The sequence below is a fragment of the Misgurnus anguillicaudatus genome, chromosome 1 (genome assembly GCF_027580225.2).
Source record: "Misgurnus anguillicaudatus chromosome 1, ASM2758022v2, whole genome shotgun sequence".
Lineage (NCBI taxonomy): Eukaryota > Metazoa > Chordata > Actinopteri > Cypriniformes > Cobitidae > Misgurnus > Misgurnus anguillicaudatus.
The window spans coordinates 12,931,427-12,956,380 of record NC_073337.2 but is presented as its reverse complement, the minus strand read 5'-3'; the positions used below and the strand labels follow the sequence as shown (position 1 = coordinate 12,956,380).

Genomic DNA, 24,954 nt, shown 5'->3' with positions numbered 1-24,954 from the left:
ATGTACTTGAAGAGAAAATTATTTTGTGTTAAACCTGCTGTCACAGTCATGTCTTGTGTTTCCCTGTCCTGTGCTCTTATTTTGAAGTTATGTCTTTGTCATCCATGTCTGTAGTTTTTCGTAGATCTTTGGTTCATTGGTCCTCATGCTGATTGTTTCCCAGGTGTGTCTTGTTTCCCTTGATTACTCTGTGTATATAGCCCTAAAAATTTCGTAGAAATTTACAGCTAGGTTGCCGGTAATTTACCGCAGATTTAAATTTATGTTATTACTGGCAACATTTTGTTCAAAGTTAAATGAACATTAAACATTTACAAGTCTTTGTCTTTACAGAATAAAACTAGAAAAACAGCATCAAGCAAAACATTCTGGGAAACAAAATCTGAACCAAAAAACAGAAAAAGTTTGATGATGATTTCTGGTTCCCAGAATGCTTTGCATGATGCTGTTATTGTATAGTTTTATTCTGTAAAGATAAAGACTTGTTAATATTTAAAATTTATTCAACTTTGAACAAACTCCTGCCAGCAAACAACATAAATTCAAATCCAGGGCAAATTACCAACAACCCAGCTGCAATAACATTGTAATTTCTACAGATTTTTTTTACAGTGTAGTATTTCCATTGTCTTTTGTCAGTTGTTGAATGTGGTTTGTTTTCTTGTTTTGTTTCTATTTTAGCATTTGAGTATTTCATTGTATCACTTTGTTTGTGAAATGTGCATTATAAAGTTTTATAAATACATGCATAATGCATTATAAATACAGTGTAAAAAGTAAAAGTTGTATCAACTTTAAAAATACTTGATAACGCCTAAAAGTTTACATTTAAAATGTTTTAATATTTTAGGTGTTACCAATTGAAGCATTTTTTTTTTTTGAACAGCTTTCACTTTTTGTGTACAAGCTTCATCAAAAGTGTTGCAAATAAGCCTTTCTTTGTTCTTAACTAAAACATTCACTTTTGGACGATAAATGACTGTTAACTATACAAGCTGTGAACTAATGTGTTATAGGTTTCTTGTGAAAAAGATTGCTAACCCTTTATTTAAAGTATTACAATGTAATTACACATTTAAGTATAAGATTAAGCTTTACGTTTGGTTGCTTGTAAATATGCATAATCCAGTTATTACTAAATTAAGTTTCACCAAAAGCTGTAAGTATCATCTGACCCAGAACTGAACCTCACTGGGCCTAGTCATGGGAATTTCATGTTGATATATTTAACAGCATGTGGTTTCAGACGTCCATTCATCCAAGCAGCTTTATCCCCACATAACTGATGAGGATTAAGATTTAACAACTGACACATTCTTGAGCATAATTTTTACATTGTGACACAAAACATGTAACCTGAAATGAATTCAAAATACAGTGAAAAGATTTTTAAAATATATAAAAATGTTGTTTCTTCATTAAGCAACATCTTCCTGACATGTTCTTACAGATGTGAGTAATACAGTGCATCATTTTAAAAGATTTCTAATAGAATAATATTAATCCACCTCACGTTCAAGGCATAACACTGTAAAAAAACAAGAAGTTGAGAAAACTTAAAAGTTTAAGGTAACCAGCTGCAGGTCATTTTTAGTTTTCTCAACTTTAAGGCCAATTTGGTATTACAAACGTGTGTGTATGTTGTGTGCACCATAAAACAAAATAACAACATGATAACATAATAATAAAAATGTTTTGACAAAAATGTAAAAAAATGGATTTATCTCGTTTTGCAACGAAACTATTCATGTATTGTTTTCTACATGTTTTTCTTCCGCTTTTAAAACTATTCTCACCGTATTTTTGGGGTTAGACTGGGGGTTTGGGTTAGGATGTCTAAAAATGTAACAGAAAGTGATTCTAACCCCAAGCAACAATGGTAAGAGAATAGGAAAAAAACATAATAAAACAATACATAAAATGAAACAGAAAAGAAAGCCATGCCACGGATATGGAAAACTTTTATAGAGTGTCACGAAAAAGACATTTGTGCTCAAGGCACGTGACAAAGCTACATTTTGTGCCATGGACACAAATAAATTGATAAAATTTTGCGGGAATATAACACGACTTTCCGTGAGATCAGTCTGGTAATTACTCATGTAACAGTCTTTAAATAGGGAAAATATGGAAGTGTTTGGTGGTTTTTTAAATTCATCCCTGTTTGGATCCTAAGGAATGAATGGGGCTAGGCTAAATGCTAACACATTCACGACACGTTGTACAAATATTAAGTGCACGCATTGAAAAAAAATAGGTATGTATTCATTTGTCTAAGTTGAGGTAAGAACATAGTAAATATTGAAAAACGGTGGTGTTTTCCTTTAAACTTTACAAACATACTAGCTTCCGGTAATGACACCATCTTGGACTCCTCTGCATTCATGAGAGTATCAGCGTATTTTACCTTTCATAGTGATGAATGCAGAAGGTGGAGGCACAAAGCAAGGGCGCAAAATAACAATGCCAGTCACAAGTTAAAATGAAAATTTTAAAGAAAATGTCAGAGGATTTTAATATAAGACTTGAGGATATTGGCACAGTTTTCGCAAAAGTCTATTCTCAATAGTAATGTACAGTGCACATTATGCATTCTCCCGTATCACACAACACTTAATCCAAGCAAAATGGATAAAAGTGATCACTAGCTATCAAAACTGATCTGTGAAAATAGATTTCAATAGATTAAAGCTCAATTTATTTGGTTCCATGTCATAACATACAGTCCATTTACATGCACAAATGTGAGATTCAATCCAGAAATGTACAAAACAGTGCAATGCATAAAAATGACAAGACATATGCAACCTCGTTTTTTTTTATTATATATCCTTAGAAAATAGATACAGGTGTGAAATCACTATTGTACATGACCACCAATCTCCTGAGGTGACTGTAGAAGTCATAAATAAAGATTTCTTTACAGTATCGTGAAGGCTTATTTGATCTGCAATTTTTTCCTGTTTAATTTCATATGTAACATCCACACTAACTTTATATGTACATGTTAAAAAATAAAAGTAGAAAAATTATGGCAACACACACAGGGAGGGTTGTAACAATACTGTCCAATGTACTTTTACTGGACCCACAATGTGTACACAACATAGTACAGTGTATAGTCCTAGTTTAACAAAAACACAAACACATTACTACAGCCATCTCTCTGAGGACCTCGTAATGCAATCCCTACCCCCTTACCCAACCCAAACCATCACGACTAAGGCTTTGTTCACACTGCAGGTCTTAATGCTCAGTTCAGATTTTTTTGCAGAAATCAGATATTTTGCGCTGTTGTCCACAATATTATATAAAAGCGACTGCCATCAGTCTCATTTGCGAATTCTATACGGCCCTAAAGTTACCCTCATGCGCAGAAAACGTCATGATGTCAGATGCAGTGTACTGTGTTTGCGGAAAAAAACATGGCCGTTCAGACTGAAAGTCGCATTGCAACACATCAGATATGTATCCGATTCAGGAACACATATGAAAGTGGCCTGTGTCTGATTTGAACAAAAATAACCGATTTGTGCTGTTCAGACTGTCATAAGAAAATCAGATATGGGTCACATTTGGGTGGGAAAAAAACGGATTTTCGCCTGCAGTGGGAACGTAGCCGTAGTGCCTAAACGTTTTTCTGAATTTGTGTCAACTTTTATTTAGTGTTTTGAATTAAGAGACACATAAGTGCAAAAACAATACTGGGTTACAGAAACACAAAAATATGTTACAACACTCCACAGTCTCCCCTATATTCATGATATAAGAATTTCACAATGACCTGACAGTATAACAATGTTCCTGTGTAACAATGTTCTGGTGTGAAGAACCACACGATACAAACCTAGATGTATAAACACTGCGTAAACAAATGCTTTTATAGTTTTTGGTTTTCAGTTTGGTTTAGAGTTATTGGGTTTGATGTGAATAAGTTTAAACTTGGCCTGTAGCAAAGTTCAACCTGCATCTAATACATTTCTACCATCTCAAATGCTTGATAATAAATGGACAAATTAACACAATTTCTTAACCATAACCTCACCAAATAGCCATTTCTTTGGTAGATAAGACACGTTTGAGAAGTTTGGATGCGTAATTTCAGATGGTGGTCTCCTGGTCGGGATTTTCACTGCATTTTACGATAGCAGATGGGGCATTTCCACTACCATTAGTGGTTACAGTGCCGTCCTGATTGGATGCTTTTAGTTGTTGCTTTAAATCCAGTTTCTTTTGACGACGAGACAGTCTGTTGAACAGGAGCCCCCATAACAGGTAGGATACAGCGTACAGGCCATAAACAAGACCCAGGAAAGTATTTCTGTGGTGCAAAATATATATATTATACCTTTGTTATCTTCTTTGTTTGCCTAAAATAATTTGTTTCATGTCTGTATCTGTGTGTGGTACACTAATGCTACCTTATGGCAATTTGTATGTATTTTACGAGGTGGCTAATTCGTATTAATTCATATGACCGCATGAGTACATTTTTGTAATTCTAATTTGCTTTTGCCACTGTGATGCTGGGGTTTCATTATTGTTTTTTATTATTCACTTTGTAGTAATTAGCCACCTCTTAAAATACATACAAATTCTCGTGAAATCGGGCTGGGTAGACTTTCAGAAATAAAGGTACAAAAGCTGACACTAGGAAGGTACCCTTTAATAAGGCCGTAGCATTTAGGTACAAATAGGCTACCCAGTCTCACAAAGTTTCGTGATATAGTCACGTATTTTTTTAAATTCTTTTTTTGTGCTATTATCACAAAATTTCGTGTTTTTTCGTGATCATATAACGAATTCCTGTTTTCGTGTGATTATCACGTATTGGTTACTCGACTGTTTTGTCGTATTTTTAAACCATTGTCGCTTCGGTTTAGGGTTAGATTTGGTGCTTGCATTAGAATGTCACTTTATATATTGATCTATACTATTTTTTCTGATTTATTTTTTTATATGTCACCTGGCGTTAGGGTTAGAGTTGGGTTTGGTTAGGGATATCATTTTATGTAAATCTAACCCTACGAATCCTAATCACACGAAAACAAGAATTCGTTATACGATCACGAAAAAACACGAAATTTCGTGATAATAGCACGAAAAAAGAATAAAAAAAATACGTGACTATATAACGAAATTTCGTGAGACTGGGCTGAAATAGGTATCCTTAAGGTACCAATATCTCCCACTGGTGTACTAATATACACTAAAGGTGTACTTTTTAAAAGGGTACCGTCCCTGACAGCTATCGTACCTTTATTCTTTATTGATTTTCAAATAATGTCTCAATAACAAAGATGTGGCTGCAAACAAAATACATGTTCCATAAATATTACTAGACAAACTTCACATAACCCTGCTGTGTACCTGACCTATATTATATTATTTAAAACAAACGATTCACATTCCTGGCTAGTTGCCATATTAGTCGAAGGAAACAATGTGCTTCTAACTGCATTAAGTTTTTTTTTAAGCAGAACTGCTGGGTTTGCATTTTATATTTAATTGTTTAAAAATATTCCTTCACTGTAAAAAATACTTTGCTGCCTTAACATTTTTTGTTGAATGAACTTGGATTTATACGGAGCCCCTAAGGGGACATGGAGCAAAAATTAAATATAGTTTACTTTCGTGTGCGCACGTGAAACTATCGCGTGCGCACGTGAAACTTTTGTGTGCTCACGTGAAACTTTTGCGTGCTCACGTGAACTACCGCGTTTAGTTTTGCGTGCTCCCGCGCTTAGTTTCGCGTGCTCACGCATGATAGTTTCACGTACGTGCGCGATAGTTTCACGTGCGTGCGCGATAGTTTCACGTGCGTGCGCAATAGTTTCACGTGAGCACACGCGATAGTTTCTTTTGCTCCATGTCCCCTTAGGGGCTCTGTGTTTAAATCCAAGTTGATTCAACAAAAAATTGAAGGCAGCAAAGTATTTTTTACAGTGAAGGAATTTTTTCTGCACATGAAGGTTTTGGAAATTCTGCACATGAAGGTTTCGTGAAACTAAACTTTTGATTTTTTACTCCAATGTCACCTTAGGGGCTCAGATTTACAAGTCACTTTAACTTACTTTTATTTATCTTGACTAGAGATGTTGTTATAACTACAGGTGAGTTGTTATAACTTATAAAATTAAGTTGACTTTTCTCAACTATATTTTATAAGCTGTGACAACTCATCTCTGTTGACATGACTTGTAAATCTGAGTTGATTTAACAAAAATTTTTAAGGCAGCAAAGTATTTTTTACAGTGTTGTAGTTTCACTAACCTGAAGGCATCCGAGTCATAAATGCGGCACGCCCCTTGACCTCCGCATCTTTTTATGCCCCATTTCAGACACGTTTTGTCAATCAAGGCTCCGAAATAAATGGGAGGAGGGATTCCACCTAGAAAAGTTTCTCATATCAGCTACAACATTCTGGTATTTAAAAGCTTGTGTTGAAATCAATTACAAAGTAAATCCTCTTACCCAGAGTTCGAACAATCAAAGTCTGTATTCCAAGAGCCAAAGACTTTAGTTCAGGGTTTATTGATCTAAAAAGCATGAGAACATGCATTTATTCAAGCATACTTAAAATCATGTACACAATACATGTATTTTTACACAATACATGTAATTACTATAGTACTAAAGGTAATAAATGCATAATTACATACAACAAACCCCAAACCCTAACCCTAAGTACATGTTGTTAATTATTATTACTCAGTACTTAAATGTATTAACAAAGTAAGATGGACATTGTAAAATAAAGTATAGCTCCAAATGATCAGACCTGATTATTTATTCAATGAGGAAAATTGTCAGTTTTACGTTTCTGTGAGTGGCAAAGTATGTGAACCTTTGCTTTTAGTATCAGGTGTGACTCACATGTGCATCAATAACTACACACTGTCAGCAGAAAAGGTACAAAACTGTATCTCTCTCTCTCGCTGGGGTGGTACCCTAAGGTACCGCTTTGTACCTTTACAGGTATACATACCATAATACACCATAACTGTATCTTAAGGATCTATTGTGTACCTTTAAAGGTACAGATAACTGTCTTGTATCCCTAAAATTTAACTGGTACAAAATTGTTCCGTTAAGGTACACAATAGGTACAACAAAAATGTACAACATTTCAATGTGTTGTATACCCAAGGTACAGAAATGTACATTTGAGGGTACCACACCCGCAACATAAAAAGGTACAATTTTGTAACTTTTTTCTGACAGTTCATGGCTGAATGTTTCTGATCACATTGGACAGGTTAAAGGTGTGTTTTACAGAAAATAATTAATACCCATTGAAAGTTTTTCAACCAATAAGAATAAACGTGGTATAATCTATTGTAATGCATTGGCACATTCATCCTGCCACCAGGTGGTACTCTCTTCCAAGCTGTACTATAAACACCCTCTCCTTTTTCCTTCCTGCGTGTTGAATATTTAAGCCTTGGGCTGTGTCCGAAATCTCTGAAATGCTGTCTTCGGAGGCAGCATTCCAAGGCAGGAATTCGCAAATTCAGTGTAAATATTTAAACTTTTTACACATTTTGATTGCATTTCTAGTGAGAAATTAGTATTGTAGTTTGCAAATATTCGATTAGTTATCACGAAGACGCTCTCTGTTTATATTTCAAACTGAATTCTGTTACGCTGCCTATGAAGGCTGTCCAAATACATTTCCCGGAGCTGCCGCCATGCTGCCGTAGTGATTCTCTAATGAGGCAGCCATGCAATGAGTCAGCTGCATTGGGTTTCGGATGCAGCCGTGCTCTCTCTATGTTTTGGTTGTGAAATATTGTCAGTTTATCTTTGTACTGAGTGTTCCTTTGTATACTGTTTATTGTTCATGTCTATGTTCCTTGTTATGACCTTAGAATCCTGTTTTCGAGATTTCTTTTTTGCCTGGTTGGACTGTCTTTCGGTTTTCTGAATATGGAGTATCTGCTTGCCTGCCCTTTTATTTCCTGTTGATTTGGATCGTTTGTCATGTTGTTTTAATAAACTTTCTGCAATTGGATTCTAACCGGCTTCCATGTCCCCCTCATTACAACTATGGTACACTTATAAAAATAAAGGTGCTACTTCTTCATAGTGATGCCCTAGGAGAGCCATTTTCTTATGGCAACAATATATTTACTAATAATTTATTATACAAAAGAAATCAGAAAAATATGTATATATACAAAAATGTCCAAAAAATATATTTGTTAAATATATTTATTTCAAAGCTTTTGTATTCATGTTGCATAAAAGAAAAAAAATATTTATACATATTTTATTTTATGTCCCTGTGTTCAAGTCATTGATGGGTTTGGGTGATGATTTGGGTGAAGTCACGCCAAAGGTGTTCATTTGGGTTTAGGTTTGGGCTTTATTCAGACCAGTCAAGTTCTTCCACACTAGACTGAATCAAACCTTGCTTTGTGCAAAGGGGCAATGTCTTGTCAAAAAAAAGACTTTTGCTAAAAATGAAAAGTAGTCGAACCTGTTGATTAGAAGCGGTTGTCCCAATAATTTTGTTTATATAGTGTACGTTGTTGCAATGTTGTGTACATTTATTACCTGAGTAAAATGATGTAACTTGGTGTGGCTCCACAGGCAGAGACAAAGGCGCCTATAACTGACACAGCCATGTAGATTTTAAACATGAAGTCGCAGTCTGCCTTGCGGGAGCATTGGCCCAACACTGCTGACATGTTTGCGTAGGCAAGAGGTGACTCTCGAATACAGGTGCAGTTGTGAAAAACCTATAAAAAGAGTGAGATTGTTAGCTACCAAACAAATACCTGCTTTAGAAAAAAATGTACAATGTAGGAAAACAAATGTGTTCACGTTTCAGTCCTTGTGATTATCCAATATTGCCTTGTTCTTATTGCTACTCCACACATTAAAATACTTTTAAAAACATAAATTTTTTTAAAGCACAGATGTAATGTATCTTCACCTCTTATCATTCGTTATTCTGAATTTTCTTATTTTAAAAATAATCTTATAGCCAATGCTATGTCTACGTATAACCGCTATACTGTAAGAACAGATGTACATAGTATACCATCACGTGGGTTACATAAGGAAGGGTATGTCGGAAAGGTATACGGATAGCTTACCATGTCCTTTCCAATCCCAGTGGAGGTCTGGCAGCCAGCAAGGCAGGGGGAGGCATAGGTGAGGCCATTAGAGGAACAGATGGGATCCCAGTGCTTGAGAGAACAGGAACAGCCCATGTTACACTGAGAGATCAAAGTATCCTGCTGGTAGGACAGCGCTGGAGTTCTGTCACAAATACATTGTTATGTCCATTAACCTCTAAAGTCGCTACACAATATCAACACAATGCATTTTAGGAAGGTTATAGTTCCCTCATAGGACACTGTAAGTCCAGCCACCTGTGAATTATCACACTTCAGGAAATATTGTACCAGCAGAGAACAAAAGGCAAGAATGGAGGCACCGATGGCCATCTTGGCCGCTCCAAGAACATTCATTTTGTACCTCTTCATTACAAATCCTCCTGTGATAATTCCTAAGGCAACAGCTGGTAGATTCATTATGCCTGGCAAGACAAAAGATGATTTTTTTCAGACAAGAATTTGTGTATATTTGAAGTAGAATTATAGTTTTGTAAAACATAGTTTTGGATTGATAGTTTTGCACAGCTTAAAGGAATAGTCCATTTTCTAAAAAAAAAAATCCAGATAATTTACTCACCACCATGTCATCCAAAATGTTGATGACTTTCTTTGTTCAGTCGAGAAGAAATTATGTGTTTTTTTTGGAAAACATTGCAGGATTTTTCTCATTTTAATGGACTTTAATAGAGCCCAACATTTAATACTTAACTCAACACTTAACAGTTTTTTTCAACGGAGTTTCAAAGGACTCTAAACGATCCCAAACGAGGCATAAGGGTCTTATCTAGCGAAACGATTGTCATTTTTGACAATAAAAATAAAAAATATGCACTTTTGAACCACAACTTCTCGTCTAGGTCCGGTCGTGATGCGCCAGCTGACCCCACGCAATATGTCATGACGTCAAGAGGTCACAGAGGACGAACGCGAAACTCCGCCCCAGTGTTTACAAGTGTGTTGAAATAGGACCGTTCCGACGTTGTTGTATGTGGAATGATACTAATTAATGTCTTTTTGTCAGTTTATTGTTTACAATGGTCCGCAAATGTGCGTTTTATATATGTAACACGTGACCTCCCTACGTCACTACGCATTTGCGTTAGGTCACGCTGGCGCATCACAGGACCGGACTAGACGTGAAGTTGTGGTTAAAAAGTGCATATTTTTTATTTTTATTGTCAAAAATGACAATCGTTTTGCTAGATAAGACCCTTATGCCTCGTTTGAGATCATTTAGAGTCCTTTGAAACTCAGTTGAAAAATACTGTTAAATGTTTCGTTAAGTGTTAAATGTTGGGCTCTATTAAAGTCCACTAAAATGAGAAAAATCCTGCAATGTTTTCCTCAAAAAACATAAATTCTTCTCGACTGAACAAAGAAAGACATCAACATTTTGGATGACATGGTGGTGAGTAAATTATCTGGATTTTTCTTTTAAGAAAATGGACTAATCCTTTAATTTGCTTTTACAAGCCTGGGGAAATAACAATGTGCATTTTAGATTTATAGCTCATGTTTTCTATCTGAGGGTGAAAAAAACGAAATATTAAGAAAATCACATTTAGGTGCCAAATGTATCTCATCAAGTTTCTCATCAATTTTGTTCGCGATTTTGCAGCCTCCTCTCACAAAAATTAAGTTTTGATACATTTATGGTAGGAATATCTTCATGATTTTTGGCATTAAAAAAATATACATTTGTGAATAAATAATCAATTTTTGGCTTTTTCTACAAATATACCCGTGCGAGTTACATCTGGTTTTGTGGTTCACAAATATCATCTTGTTGTTTATAAGACCTCACTGTAAATCATGGACAACACCAAACTGGAAATCACAACTGTAAGTAAAAAGGGTAAACCCACCTATCAGAAAGATTGCTCTTGATGCTGATTGGCCATAGATTTGCTCCATGAACTTTGGCTTAAACGTGATCATTCCTATAAAACCATTCACTTGCACTAAAGATGTGCATATGATGAGGATGTAAACTGAGTTGCTGAAGAGTTTCTTCAACGATGGCAGAAAATCTAGAAAATATCAAGAATTTAGTAGTATAACAGAGTCATGGTACCTTTGCAAACAAATCATATAAACTTTAAAAAATAACAAAATCTTTAGCCAGAGCCATCATGGAGACCTCAGGTGGTTTGGAACTGTCTTTATTGTTGTCAGGAATGAAAGTGTCCTGTTCACCCTCTTGAGCATTAGATTTTTTTTCAGCTTCAGTCTCACCCTGCTTAACAAGAGACTTGGGAAGAAACCAGAAGGGAATTCCGGCTAGTAACATCACCACACCTGTTATCAAAAAACCCAGCCACCAGGCGCCAACCCAACGCGAGTCCTTATAGCTGATAGTGATGGCATCTAATAAAGAAAGAAGACATACAATTTACAGCATTTTTTGTCATCATTTTTACTATATGCCACAATGTTAGCATGTTTGTTCCCTAGAAATGTAACCCACAACCTTGGTTCTGCTGACACAATGCTCCACTGACTGAACTACACATGAAATTATTATTATTATTATTATTATTATTATTTTGACAAAAATGTGTCCTGTGTTGTATGTGTTGTATCAATGCAGACTTTTTCCCGATCATAGGACTTAAAAGCGCTTTCTACGAGCTACTTAACGAACATTTGTTGTTAGTTTACATGCGTTTCCCAAAGGTGCACATAAAACGATCGCTCGCAGCTGGGTTTTAAGTCCTACTTACGAGTCGCTATCCGTTTATCAAGTGCTGAAATGTCACCAATAGAATGACTCGAATTTGTAGCAGAAGCTTGTTTAGGCTAATGATCTTCAGCCGATGTGCACTAAAAAAATGTATAATATTTTTCATTATTGTTCAATGACTTTTTAAATGTTTTAATAATTTGTGCATAATGAAATATTATTTTCCATATTTAGTTAGGACTCATCCCACTGCGAAATGCCTTCTGCATTTTATATTATAGTTTCGATTATTATTATTATTTGTTTTTATTATCTATGTTTATTTATTATTATGGATTATTGCACTGTACTGTAAATATTTATCTGGTTTCTTTAATCAGATTTCCCTTCAATTTTTTTTTTACTGTAGATGAATTATAGCAGAATTGGTAGGAACAATTTATCAATTTTCTAGTAACAACTTTTACCAAAATTGTAGCAAATACATTTTCCTTCTTTTATTTATTTATGTTCAGTCATTAATTTTGATTTCTCATTTGAATTTATATTAAAGTAATTTAAACAAATAAACAAAGAAGAACCCAATAAATAAATATACATTTAAAACATTACATTATCGTCATTGCAGGAGTGCAATTTGCTGGTTGTCCTGCAGGTGACCTTACGAGGTTGCACTTATGAATTAACGATTATTTCAAAGCACTCGTAGATCTACAATGTTTTTCAAGTGCTACTTAAGTTACGATGCTTTTGGGAAACCTGGCCCAGTTAGGAGTTATATAGAGGTCAAGTTATTTTTTTACCCAGACAACACTAAAAATTTATAACATACCTGTATATGCTTTACCATAAAACGGTGTAACCCATAACCCTGAATGCAATGATTGAACCCCTAAATGGTGAAAATATGTCATGCTTTATCTTAAAGCCATGTAACTTTTTAAAACAGAGGTCATATAACAATATGTTTTACTGTGTTGGTGGGGCAAACTAAGGGCTATCATAAAGTTCATCTTTAAAACTGCAGGAATGAATGGGAATATTTGTCACTGTTATTTACTTTTTACTGGAACAGTTTGTTATCCTAATCAATTTTTATCCTAAGTTTTGTTCAGTTTCACAGCGACATGCAAAGCTTGAGGCTTTAAATAAAATATAAAGTATTAAAAGTATTTGAACTAATGCTGTGTTTAAGAGATAACAGAGTGGGAAACCCGTGCAGTGATGCAAGCATACATTTAAATAAGAGTCTTTATCAGTTCAAGTCAAAAAGCAAACAAAAATAGGATTGCCGTCCTCAGTGGCCAAACATGCAAATACCGGTAAAGAATCCGATTGGTTAAAGTCCGCTGAAAGAGTGTTACCTAAGTCCACTGCTCCGATGTCCACATAAAGTTTGGCACAGAAAGAACCCAGCATAAATCCAAACATGGGCCCTATAATTCCCACAGTCTGAATGCAAGCTGAAAAGAACAAGGGAGTAAAATATCATTGTCCGACTGTTTATATAACCACAAACACATTGTAAATTAATATAGTAAGCAATACAGCTGAAAAGCAAAAACTTTATTGAAATTCATTCAATTATGTAATTTAGTTGGAATTAATGGTGTGTAAAAAACATATAGCAGTCTATGCTAATCGCCCAAGATTACACATTAGTTAAACTGACCAGGGGTTATAATGTAACTACCAGGTTGTTATATGACTTAAATGTGTGGGAGAACTGTAATGTAGTATTTTAAAGAAGTTATCAATCATACCCAGGTAAAAAGCGGTGTTTTCCTCTCTTGAGAAGTCATCTAAGTAGGACAACCCAAGAGGCATGACAGGCGTCTCTCCGATCCCACGAAGCATGTTCCCGAGAAAGACATAGACCCATAAGGATGAACCGGCAGCTTTCTCACACTCTGCAAGACCGAAAACACAACAATCAGACAACTACAGACACGACTCTAGACAAGCAAAAAAAGTCTCGGTTACATTTAAGGCACATCAAAGAAGTAGATACATGAGAAGCTACATTAGCAATCTAGTGTGACAGGACAGTGTTGTTGTGTTGTGGGTAGTAAAATCATATTACAAGCCAAACGTTTTCTTTTTTAATTTAATGTCACACCATTCGTATAATTAATATATGTGTGGACACTGTATATACAGTACTGTGTACTGTGTTTACCTTTTTTTATTCAAATACAAACTGAAAATACAAGAAATATGTACACAAAATTAAAAACAAAAGAATTTTCAGAACTAAATGTCTTCTTCAGGCATCAGTCAGTATTTAGTGTGACCTCTCTTGGCACAAAACACATCTTGAGCTTTTTTGAGGAGACTGAAGTCCTGAAGTCATTTAATTAGAATTAGAAATTAGGATTTAATTTCATTTCGGATTAAGAGATCCTGCAGCTGCCTGCTATTGCTTAAGTGAAAGGAGAGTTTACACTAAATACTTGACACTTCAGCTTATACTTTTAAACAGTTTTTAATACTACATACACATTTCCTGTATTTTCTGGTTGTATTATAATAAATAGACTGAGAAACAATTATATATGATCAGTACAATTGCAAAAACAACAAATCTAATGGTGGCATGGAGGCCTAAGACTTTTGCACAGTACTGTACAGTAGGGGTGAGCGGGGCAAAAACTAATGCAGGTTTAACTGTAACACAGCTATTTTATAGTGCTGAACAATTTGTTCTTTTGGGACACATCTACAAGGATATTTCTAGGTTCATAGGGCGTATCGGGTCTTTTAACGTCATACATTCTCACTCAGGTGACCCAGCGAGGGTTGATCAGACTTTTATGCGGCACTTTGGGCATGTGACGTTTATCTTTCACACGCAGAGACATGCGCACATAACCGAACTGCGAGAAAGCCGGTTAAGGAAAATAGTTGTTAAGGAAATTGGGGTAATGAGCAAAAAACTACCTGCCGTTTAAGGGCATTCCCCGATAAAAGAAAACCATTTTACATGTTTACATGACCCCACACATTCTCAGTTTATTAAGCATAATTGATGTGAGAGTTTGCATGTAAACATACTCACTGGCATTCAAGTGAAATTACTAAACCTAAACATAAGAGGTTAATGCTATTTTACAAGAAAACATGTCAGACGCACTTAGGGGGTTTTGCATCTGAACTCTTCATATGTATATAGATAGACCTTACCAGCTTGACTTTCCGCAGTGGGAGGTTCATTATCTTGTGTAAGACTGCCATTGGCTAAGCAGGGCAGGGCACTCTCTGTTCCATTGGTTGTTGAATGTGAAATTGTTGTCTCATATTTATACCTGTGGGCAACACACACACATTTTTTTCCCTATAATTTGTTTTATTTACTTTTATAATAACATATTTTGTGTTAAATTAGCAGAAATTCACTTGGGAGACTCTAACTTAAACCAGTACTCGCAATTGGAACTTAATGGGTACTGTAAACGGTGTGACTATCATCTATAATCAAAATATATCTGTTTGTGTTTAACAAAATAACAACATGAGGTTGAGTAAATACTGACAGAATTTTCATTTTGGGGTAAACGATCCCTGTAAAATAATACAATTAGGGCTGTCAAAAGATTAATCGCGATTAATCGCATACAAAATAAAACATGTAAAGAAACATGATTAATCGTGATTAATTGCACACACACACACACACAGACACATATTTATATATATATATATATATATATGTGTGTGTGTGTGTGCGATTAATCGCGATTAATCGTGATTAATCTTTTGACAGCCCTAAATTCAATCATTAAAGTTAATTTTTCAGCGTTAACTTACAGTCCTTGGAAGAAATGTGGCATTGCTGTTATTAAAGATCCCAGAGCCATAATTAAGCATCCAACTCCTATAAGACGCGGTCTGTGAAGCTTAGCGCCAAAGTAACTGACAAAAGCTATTACAAGCAGATTACCTGAGAAGAACAATCAAATATATCAGACATTCATTATTGCCCATATAACAGAACAGACTTTATTACTGCATTAGAGTTTGTGGCTCCTAAAATTTAGCCACAGGAAGAACTGTATTTTAACCTAAACATGACTTTCTAAGACATTTGTTTTTTGTTAAATGTAATTTGCAGAGAACATCATAGTATGTGATCTTAAGGGAACTGACTCACTGGACAGTAAATACATTTTTATACTTAATATTTTGAATCGAATACAGACATACATGCAGGCAAAACGTGATTTTAATTCTTACCAATTTCAAAACTTCCATCAATGAAGCCTATGAGCGAGCTGGGAATGTCAAAGCGTCTCTCGATCTGAGTGATGGAGCTTTTCATATAGCTGCCTTGAAACGCTTTGGCAAAGTACACAACGGACATGGCAACCAGAAACATCTGAGGGGGTGAACAACACACACACATTTTGTTGTCATTTCAAGTAACAAAAAATTCAGAAGTGATTGTGCTTTTCCATTGCGTTGTACGACGCAGCTCGGCACGATGCGGTTCAGCTCAGCTGGCTTTACTTTGGCTCGGTTTGTTTTTTTCACTGCAGTTTAGTACCGGGAACTTTTGGGATCTTGTATAACAAAGCTAGATGACGACATTACTTGTTGTTTGCTCAATGGTGAATACAGGTAAGCTAATCATACATTTAATAATGATGCATGTAGTGATGCTTCGCTCTGATCAATCAGTGATCTGAATTGTTTACACATCACATTTTAGTATCGTTATGATTCGTTTAGAACCTCTCTCAAGGTGGTGCTAAGAAAGTACCAGGTACAAGGTATTGTACACAGTGGAAAACCCCCAAAAGTGAGTCAAACCGAGCCATATCATGCAATGGAAAAGCATCATTGGTGTAGTGCATCAATATGTCAATGTAAATTCAATGCCATGACTAATCTTGTGTCATACACACAAAAATCTTTTTTTGTTCAAAATAGTTCCACATTTCTGATAACAAAATAAATAAATAAAATGCACAATGACATAAAAGAACCAGTGTGGTACCCTTACAGGTTTATTTTAGTACCTTTATACAACAGATTTTGGGGTACTATAGGGGTACTATAGTATTATATACTAAGGGCATATTGTGTATGTTAAATTATAGGGGTACAAAACAGTTACAGGGTAACTGTACCTTTAAAGGTACACAATAGATCCTTAAGATACAGTAATACAGTATTAATACGGTATTACTCGCGGGATTTAACTTTGTGCATATGCGTGCGGCTGTCGCGGTCCGCACGTAACTTCCCGTAAACTCCGCTAAGAATAAATAACAGCAAAGTTCTTTAAACATAGTTTATTTATATAACAAGCAAAAAACCAACACATAGATTACCTAGAAAACCAAAATATTTGTTATTTTTGACGAGGCATTTGTTCAAGAGATCAGTTTAGCAACTAGTCAGACCATAAAAAAAACGAAACCGGAAGTAAAGTTCGGATCCAGACGTGTATCACGTGCATCCGCTGAAACGTCTATACTTAGCGTACAAATGTGTAGGGAATCGTGCCATTGGGTTAAGAGAGATGTTAAGGAATAAGTTAAGAACTACTTAGCGATAAGAACATTTTGGGAAACTGGGCCCTGCTTTGTATAGTTTTTTTTCTGACAGTTTATGGCATCGCTGTGAAAAACCTTTAAAGCACCTTTATTATTAAAAGTGAAGCACTTTCCACCTTGGCTCACATTGTGTGTTCTTATTAGTAATTAAAATTACATTATATTACAATTGTCATTTTGAAACAAATTAATATGTTGGCACATTTATATTTTCCCCACATAATGTCAAACCATCTAGATTCTAGAATCTAAAGTTAGTTTATTTTGTTTTATTTGTTTACTTTATTGGGTGTACGTCAAAAAAAATCTTGGCACACTAAAATGTTATTGTTCATATTTTTAAGTTCATAAACAATAAGTAACAGCCTTAGCAAACACTAATAAAAATACCAGAGCAGATAATACCTTTTGCATGTGGTTTATGTCAGTCTTGGAGTATCATATAAATACTATATTATATTATTCAGTCACTGTGTCATTATACCGACAAAATACTTTGTTGAAAGGAGAAGCAGTGCAGTGGAACGAACAGCAATAAATAACTTCAACATTTAAAAGATGAATTATTAAAGACTTTATGCAATAGTTTGTGTCAGAAGTCATACATTGTTATATTTAATTATATTATTATTTAACCAGACACAAAGAAACTAATCATCAACAAGCCCATAAAACTCTAACCTTGCCCCAGTGACCTCACATAGATACTATAGCAGACTAGTAGAGTATTGCTGTGCTTGATTTATGTTTTTGTAATTTTTTTACTTAAGATAAATGCTAAAAGTAGACTAGGCCTTATATTTGTTAGCACATCCAAACTCAAAACATACATTGCACCAAAATGGTTTTTGATGCTTAAGCCACACGTTAAAAATGCAATGGCAAACCAACAAGTGGCATCTGCATTTTACTTTTTAGATTTTTCGGATATACTGTATGAAGTCACTCTCATGTTTACACAGGTGTCCTAGGAACAGGTGTAGTTCATCACACGAACAATGTACCACTATTGTCTGATATTCAAAAAGTGTCCAAATACTTTATAATAACAATATACTGTATCTGTTTTACCATAACAATTGGGTGATTCTCACGAAACCATTGAAACACTATGGCACTAATGATTTTTAAGCTTTAAAATGTGTAATATAGTAACATTAAAAAGCATCAGAATTAACACAATACTGTGTTCTACCTTGCACAATGTGTGATTGTAAATTTTATCTCATTTTCTGCTGAAATTCTCATTACCGCAATGTGTCCGGCTGTGTTTGAACATGCGTTATGTTGTAATTTAATCAAATTAACACAAAAATATTAAGAAAAAAATAAATGGATGTTTTGCTAGACTACTTTAGATGACAGAAAAAATATTTACTGAACATTCATGTATAATAATAATGAAGAAAAATTAGGAAAATGATGTGTCCATGCCTGATGTTCTCATCCTCCGCACACTTTTTGAGAACAGTTTAAGCACACATACAGAATTTTAATAAAGTTTGATTTTGAGTGACCAGCACATGGACCAGTTACTTCAAGATGGCTACCAGGTAAGATCATTTTTGAAATATTATCTTGTCAGAATGCTTACACGACATTTTGATTATCATTACAGCAACAGATGCTTATTAAATGTTAATTTAATTAATAGAAGCATAATACTTTGATTTTAAATGCATGTGCAGAATCTCCAAATTATGTTCTTTCAGGTTTGTCATGTCATTTTGAAAATATGTCAGTGTTGATGTTTTCTGACTGTTGCGGTAATGAGATTTTTTAAGTTTAATTTTTAAAATTATGTTACAAAAAGTGTTAAATGATAAGTAAAAGTTTTTAAATTAATGTTCCCATTTACTCCAGACTTTGTTTTTCAATGCAATGCAATTTTTACATTTTCATGCTTGACATTTTTAAAACCAAGTTTTCGTGAGAATCACCCAATTAAACTATAACTAAAAGTTTTAACACACTTCCTTTTATGTTTTGATTGAAATGTGCACTTGGGCTATCTAAAATGAATACAAATTGCCATCAAATTTAAGAACATTCATGCATTTTTAATTTGTAGAGTACATGCACAAATACTGTTTGGAGCTAAACTAAATCTCATCAAAAAGAGAACTGCACTATAGATCTACAGATGGGATTAAATGGACTGTTATCAGCTCAAAAGGAAGCTAAAGAAAACAATGCATAATTACCTTTAATTTGGAGCAGCATGGCTCGCGTGCCTTCTTTTCCACACTCATGATGCCCTGAAAGCAAACGACACAAATGAGAGATTATTCAAAAGTGCAGAACATCACAGCAAACAGCATTTTTCCAGAATCCATTGTTCACGGGAATAAGAAAACATCATATGAGGGGAAAAGACCCGTACGGGTGGAGCTGAGAGGGGAGTTTGGAAATTGCACCACATTTCCTGCAAGAGGAAGGGTGTTTAGAAAAAAATCAAAGTTTTCTAATCGTAGACAAACATTGTCCTCAGCATCAAACCAACATAAACAATGCAACGTGAGGTGAGGAGCTAAGGGATTTCTTAAACAACCCATTGAATTGTTTGATGCTTCTTCAAAACCAAAGAGTCTGGGGGAGCTGGGGCTAGTTGTCACAGTGAGAAGTTATCACAAGTGTCTCTGTAACTGTACGTTTTAATGTCTAATTAACGGTTAATAAATGAATTTCAATAGCATACCTGTAGCTAAATTGGTAGAGCATTGTATTACAGTAGAAACCAAAAGTTTATTGAGGCAATTTACCTCTGCAAAAGCTAGGATTTTATTGTTTAATTGTATGCAAAAATTGTTAGTAGTTATTGTTTACATTTTTTGGGCACCTCATAAAGCCTGATAAAGACATTTCTTAATTGTTTAACTGTTTTGCAATAAAGCCAGGTTGTTTGCATTTCCCACTGTGACAACTTACCCCATAAAGTTTTTGCTAAATTGGGAATAAATCATATATCAGGAAGATAATTAATCAAATTACACAAATGATCCATAAAAGAAGGTATTAAAAAGATGAAGACATTTTAACCAAAAAACAAGAGACTTGATATATACGGTAATATATAAAGAGAGCTCAACTGTACCTGTGCTGTGTGTCTGTTCCCCTCAAAATGAATGGAAGGTGAAGAGACTTTGCTCACAGGTGAAGCCTTATCATTCGATGTTATAACATTTAATCTAATCAGTAACCAAACAGTCATGACCATTTGCTGATTATGTCAAAAGATCACTTATAGAAGACACACCAGACAAACAAACATGCTCTCTAACACAGTGACAGTCAGGGCTTTCACCGCAAAGGCTGTACTGAGAAATCACCTTTTACTCCAGTTCAAAATCTCTGTATGATTGCAAAACATTTAAAAGTTTAAAGGAAAAGCCAATGCCTGGAAAGGATTTCCCAAAGTAATCTCTCTCCTCTAAATGCACATTTCTTATCTCATTATTACTGACAATTATTATCAACATTATTAACATCATTATTATTTCACTTATTAATAATAAGTGAAAAGAATAAAAAAAATAAATTAAATTAAAACACAAAAAATGTATCTTCAGACTAATAAACTTAATGTATAACAATTATATGTTGTATATCAATATACTTTTAATTCAAATATTTAAAGGTGCATTGTGTAACTTTAAGAAAGATCTCTTGACAGAAATGGATAATTTATATATAATATACATATATTATACATATACATAACTATATTATCAGTGGTGTGTAATGAATTGTATGTTTTTATTACCTTAGAATGAGACATTTTATCTACATACACTGCGGGTCCCCTTACATGAAAGTCGCCGTCATGTTTCTACAGTAGCCCTTAATGGATTACCCAGTCTCACAAGGTTTCGTGATATAGTCACATAATTTTTTTTAGTCTTTTTTCGTGTTATTATCACAAATTTTCGCGTTTTTTGTGATCGTGTGGCGAGTTCCTGTTTTCGTGTGATTGTCACGTGTTGGTTGCTCAACTGCTTTTTCCTATTTTCAAACCATTGTCGCTTCGGTTTAGGGTTAGATTTGGTGCTTGCATTAGAATGTCACTTTATATAATGGTTTATACTATTTTTTCTGATTTATTGTTTTATATGTCGTCTGCCGTTAGCATTAGTGTTGGGTTTGGGTAGGGATGTCATTTTATCTAAATCTAACCCTGAACCGAAGCGACAATGGTAAGAAAATAGGACAGAACAGTTGAGTAACCAATACGTGATAATCACATGAAAACAGGAATTTGTTATACGATCACCAAAAACGTGAAAATTTGTGATAATATCACAAAAAAAGAATCAAAAAGGTACATGACTATAACAAAATTTTGTTTACATTTCGTAAAAAAAATTACACACACCACCTATAAAAGAGAGTCCCAAAAATCGAAAAAGCTGGAAACAAAGCTTGAAAAAAAATGTGGATAAAAAATGTAAGTAAAGTAAGCTAACTTAAAAACATGAAATAAATAAATAAATAAATATTCATGATCCTGTATTATTTTTAGATCACTAATCAAATAATCTTAACTGACCATAAAAACTACTTTAATATCCTTCCCTAGCATTCCTAAAAAAAGGCTAAAAAATGCCTTAAAGGACACAAATTGTACCTGCTGTGTTGATTGTATGTTAAATTGGTTTACATCATTTGAATCACAAGAATTTCAGCTTTCCAAAGATATGTGACATGTTTAGATATTTGTTTTTGAGTTGTTGTATTTGATGTCAAATAATGCAGTGTCCCTCCCACATTGGAATTTTAAGGGGTTAAAGCAAATGAGATGTTCTGAGGAAAATTCCTAAATCCTACTGGGATAGCATGAATCATTAAGATTTGCAACTTGCTGAAGTTCATGCCAGCCCAAGTGCATTCTCTTATTCATGCAAAAGGGGCATTATCAAATGCAACACAAATCCTGAAATCCATGCAATTTTTTACAATAAGGTTGTATTTGTTAACAATTAGTTAATGCATTATCTAACATTAACAATACTTCTGCAGCATTTGTTGATTTTAATTCATGTTAATTTAAGCATTTGCCAATTCATTTTTAAAATGAAACATTGAAATTTTAACATTAATTAATGCACCATTACCTAACATGAACAATTGTATTAACTAATATTAACAAAGATTAATAAATGCTGAAAAACATATACTTCATTGTTACTTAATGCATTTACTAATGTTTACTAATACAACCTTATTGTGAAGTGTTATCCTTTCTTTTTTTGTTACACTTATGCCATTATGCTAATTTATTGTAATGTTTATTTTAAAAAATCAAATTATTCACTGGAGCGCCCGGGGAGCAATTTGGGAAAAGGTGCCTTGCTTAAGGGCACTTTAGTCATTTCCTGCCAGTCTTGGGAATCAAAATAGTGATGTTTGGGTTATATGTCTGACTTATAACCATTGGACAATAACTGCCCCTCAGAAATGTATTATAAAAATACAATATATAAAAATATTATAAATCATAGACATTAAGGTGCATTACAGTAACCTTTAAGGCATTAATAATAAAAATCACAGAACACCCAAAAATATTTTTATATATGACGTTGACAATTGCACAAAAACATTCCAAAGTAACAAATAAAGCAATAAAAAAGTGAAAACGTAAAACTTATTAAACATATTTGCAGTCTGGTTATATTTATTTGAAAACATACAAAATATTTGGTTGTCATTTAAAAAAATTACATTGATTTTGGCAAAAACTGCCAGACAGATGCCTAACATGCCTAACAAAAATGTATTTTTTGAGCATAAAATATAAAAAAACTGAATTAAATGTATAAATGATAGAAAGCATTGATCGCCTATTTTAAATTGCTGGTCAAATCAGCACTTAGACCAGACTTTTAAGTTACTATGTATCAGTAGCTAATTATTAATCGTACATAAACATTACATAAGCTAATCACATGTAACATTATTCAGCAACTTCATGCATTGTTGCTTGACTTTAAGCTTCCTTTAAATTTCAGACGTGCATTCACAGCTCATGACGTGTCTGTATGTGAAGTGTGCTGGAGGGCTTTTATTGCACATCACCGTGATTTCCCTCATTTCATAAGTGCTTTCCTTGCAGCTATGATGACTCTGTTCAAGCTGTAATGTCCCGTTGGACTGAACCCACCTATAATACAAGAAAACATGTATCATGATCTCAGCAAGGGCTACACTAACAGAATAAATATGTAATGTAAACGATACATGGAAAATGTATTGGATAGCTCATGGTCCTGTATAGCTCAGTGGTAGAGCATTGTGTTAGCAGCACAAAAGTCAAGGGTTCCAACCCACATATATACACATATTGATAAAAAATGTATGCCATGTGATGCCCAGAAAGTCGCTTTTGGATAAAAGTGTCTGCCAAATGCATCAATGTAATGCAAATGTAAAAATATAACCTTGATCATTTTAATACTGATGGAGTAAATGCTCAAAATCTCATAACTTTAACCTGGATTTCACAGACAGGATCACATTTAAGAGTTAATCAGTGGTGGTCGGTGACTTTTCTTCCGAGGGGCACGAACATATAGTGACTAAGTGCATTTTGCCCGATACTCAGGGGACTTTTACATTACATATAGGGTCAAAGGACAGAACAACAAAATAAACTACTTAATGGGTATATATTTTTATGAATATTTTATCTATCTTTATTAGTATTTATTATATAACTTTATAATATTTTTATATTGACACTACAAGAACATTTCTACTACACTCACAAATAATGTTCTAACATTACCCTCTAGTGGACAAAATGATTTTTAGAAATTTAGTTGCGTTGGGTCCTTATGTCTATTTAGTTTATTATTTGTGCTTTTTTTGTCTCCTATAGGGTCTGTGTCCAAGGGTCTAGCAGTCGAAATCTTTGGAATACGTCTTTTTTACTTGTTTAAACTTACATGTGTCAATTTTGAATAATGATGAAAATGTTTCAAGTCAAATATAGAAATGGGCAGTGAATTGATCAGATGTATGACTTGCCTGTTTTGTGTCTCGCATTGGCCCTCACAGCTGGGCAGCTCAGCCTCCTGTGAGCAGCCAGCAAACGTGAGGTTAATTCTGGTCAGCCTGACAGCACAAGTAGTGTTGCCTTTGGTGCACAAAAGAAATTGACATTTAATATAAACATGAACGTAAAGGATTTTTAGGTTTCATATACAGCAAATGCACTGTTCAAAAATAAAAAGCAAATATCCGGACACTTAAGTTTAAAATAGTAGGCACATTTAATGGTATAACTAATGTACTACATTTACACTGCAGAAAAAAATGTTTTGGGGAACATTTTGTGCTTTATGTTGTTATATATACAGTACATTAAGTGGCTTTACTGTATTTAAAAATAAATGTAATACGATTGGATCCGCATTACCATGTTATGTTCCAGCTGAAAAGTCATTTTAAGTTTAGGATTAGCAAATTATGACTTAACGGGGTGGTTTCCCGGACCAGGATTAGCTTAATTCAGGACTATGCCTTAGTTTAATTAGGAAATATAACTAGATTTAACAAACATGCCTTACTAAAAACATTACCTTTG

General features: G+C 34.3%; 2 protein-coding genes across 2 annotated transcripts in view; both read right to left on the bottom strand.

Moving 5' to 3' along the window:
* Window positions 1–2,681: 2,681 nt before the first annotated feature.
* Window positions 2,682–20,609, bottom strand: slco1d1 (solute carrier organic anion transporter family, member 1D1). Its single transcript, XM_073866619.1, has 15 exons — window positions 20,464–20,609; window positions 19,574–19,627; window positions 16,045–16,186; window positions 15,619–15,751; window positions 14,995–15,116; window positions 13,575–13,721; window positions 13,176–13,274; window positions 11,246–11,495; window positions 10,994–11,160; window positions 9,328–9,550; window positions 9,105–9,270; window positions 8,560–8,744; window positions 6,475–6,539; window positions 6,274–6,391; window positions 2,682–4,321 (listed from the first exon to the last, which is right to left on the bottom strand). The coding sequence occupies exons 1-15, from the start codon at window positions 20,584–20,586 to the stop codon at window positions 4,102–4,104; spliced, it is 2,214 nt and encodes a 737-aa protein (XP_073722720.1). The 5' UTR covers window positions 20,587–20,609; the 3' UTR covers window positions 2,682–4,101.
* A 2,416-nt stretch (window positions 20,610–23,025) lies between these two features.
* Window positions 23,026–24,954, bottom strand: part of LOC129432615 (uncharacterized) — a 43,264-nt gene continuing 41,335 nt past the window's right edge. Inside the window, exons 43-44 of the mRNA XM_073870108.1 lie at window positions 24,396–24,504; window positions 23,026–23,529 (exon numbers count right to left, since the gene is read on the bottom strand). Coding sequence (XP_073726209.1) covers window positions 23,367–23,529; window positions 24,396–24,504 — 272 coding nt within the window. The 3' untranslated portion in view covers window positions 23,026–23,366. The remainder of the gene's footprint in view (window positions 23,530–24,395; window positions 24,505–24,954) is intronic.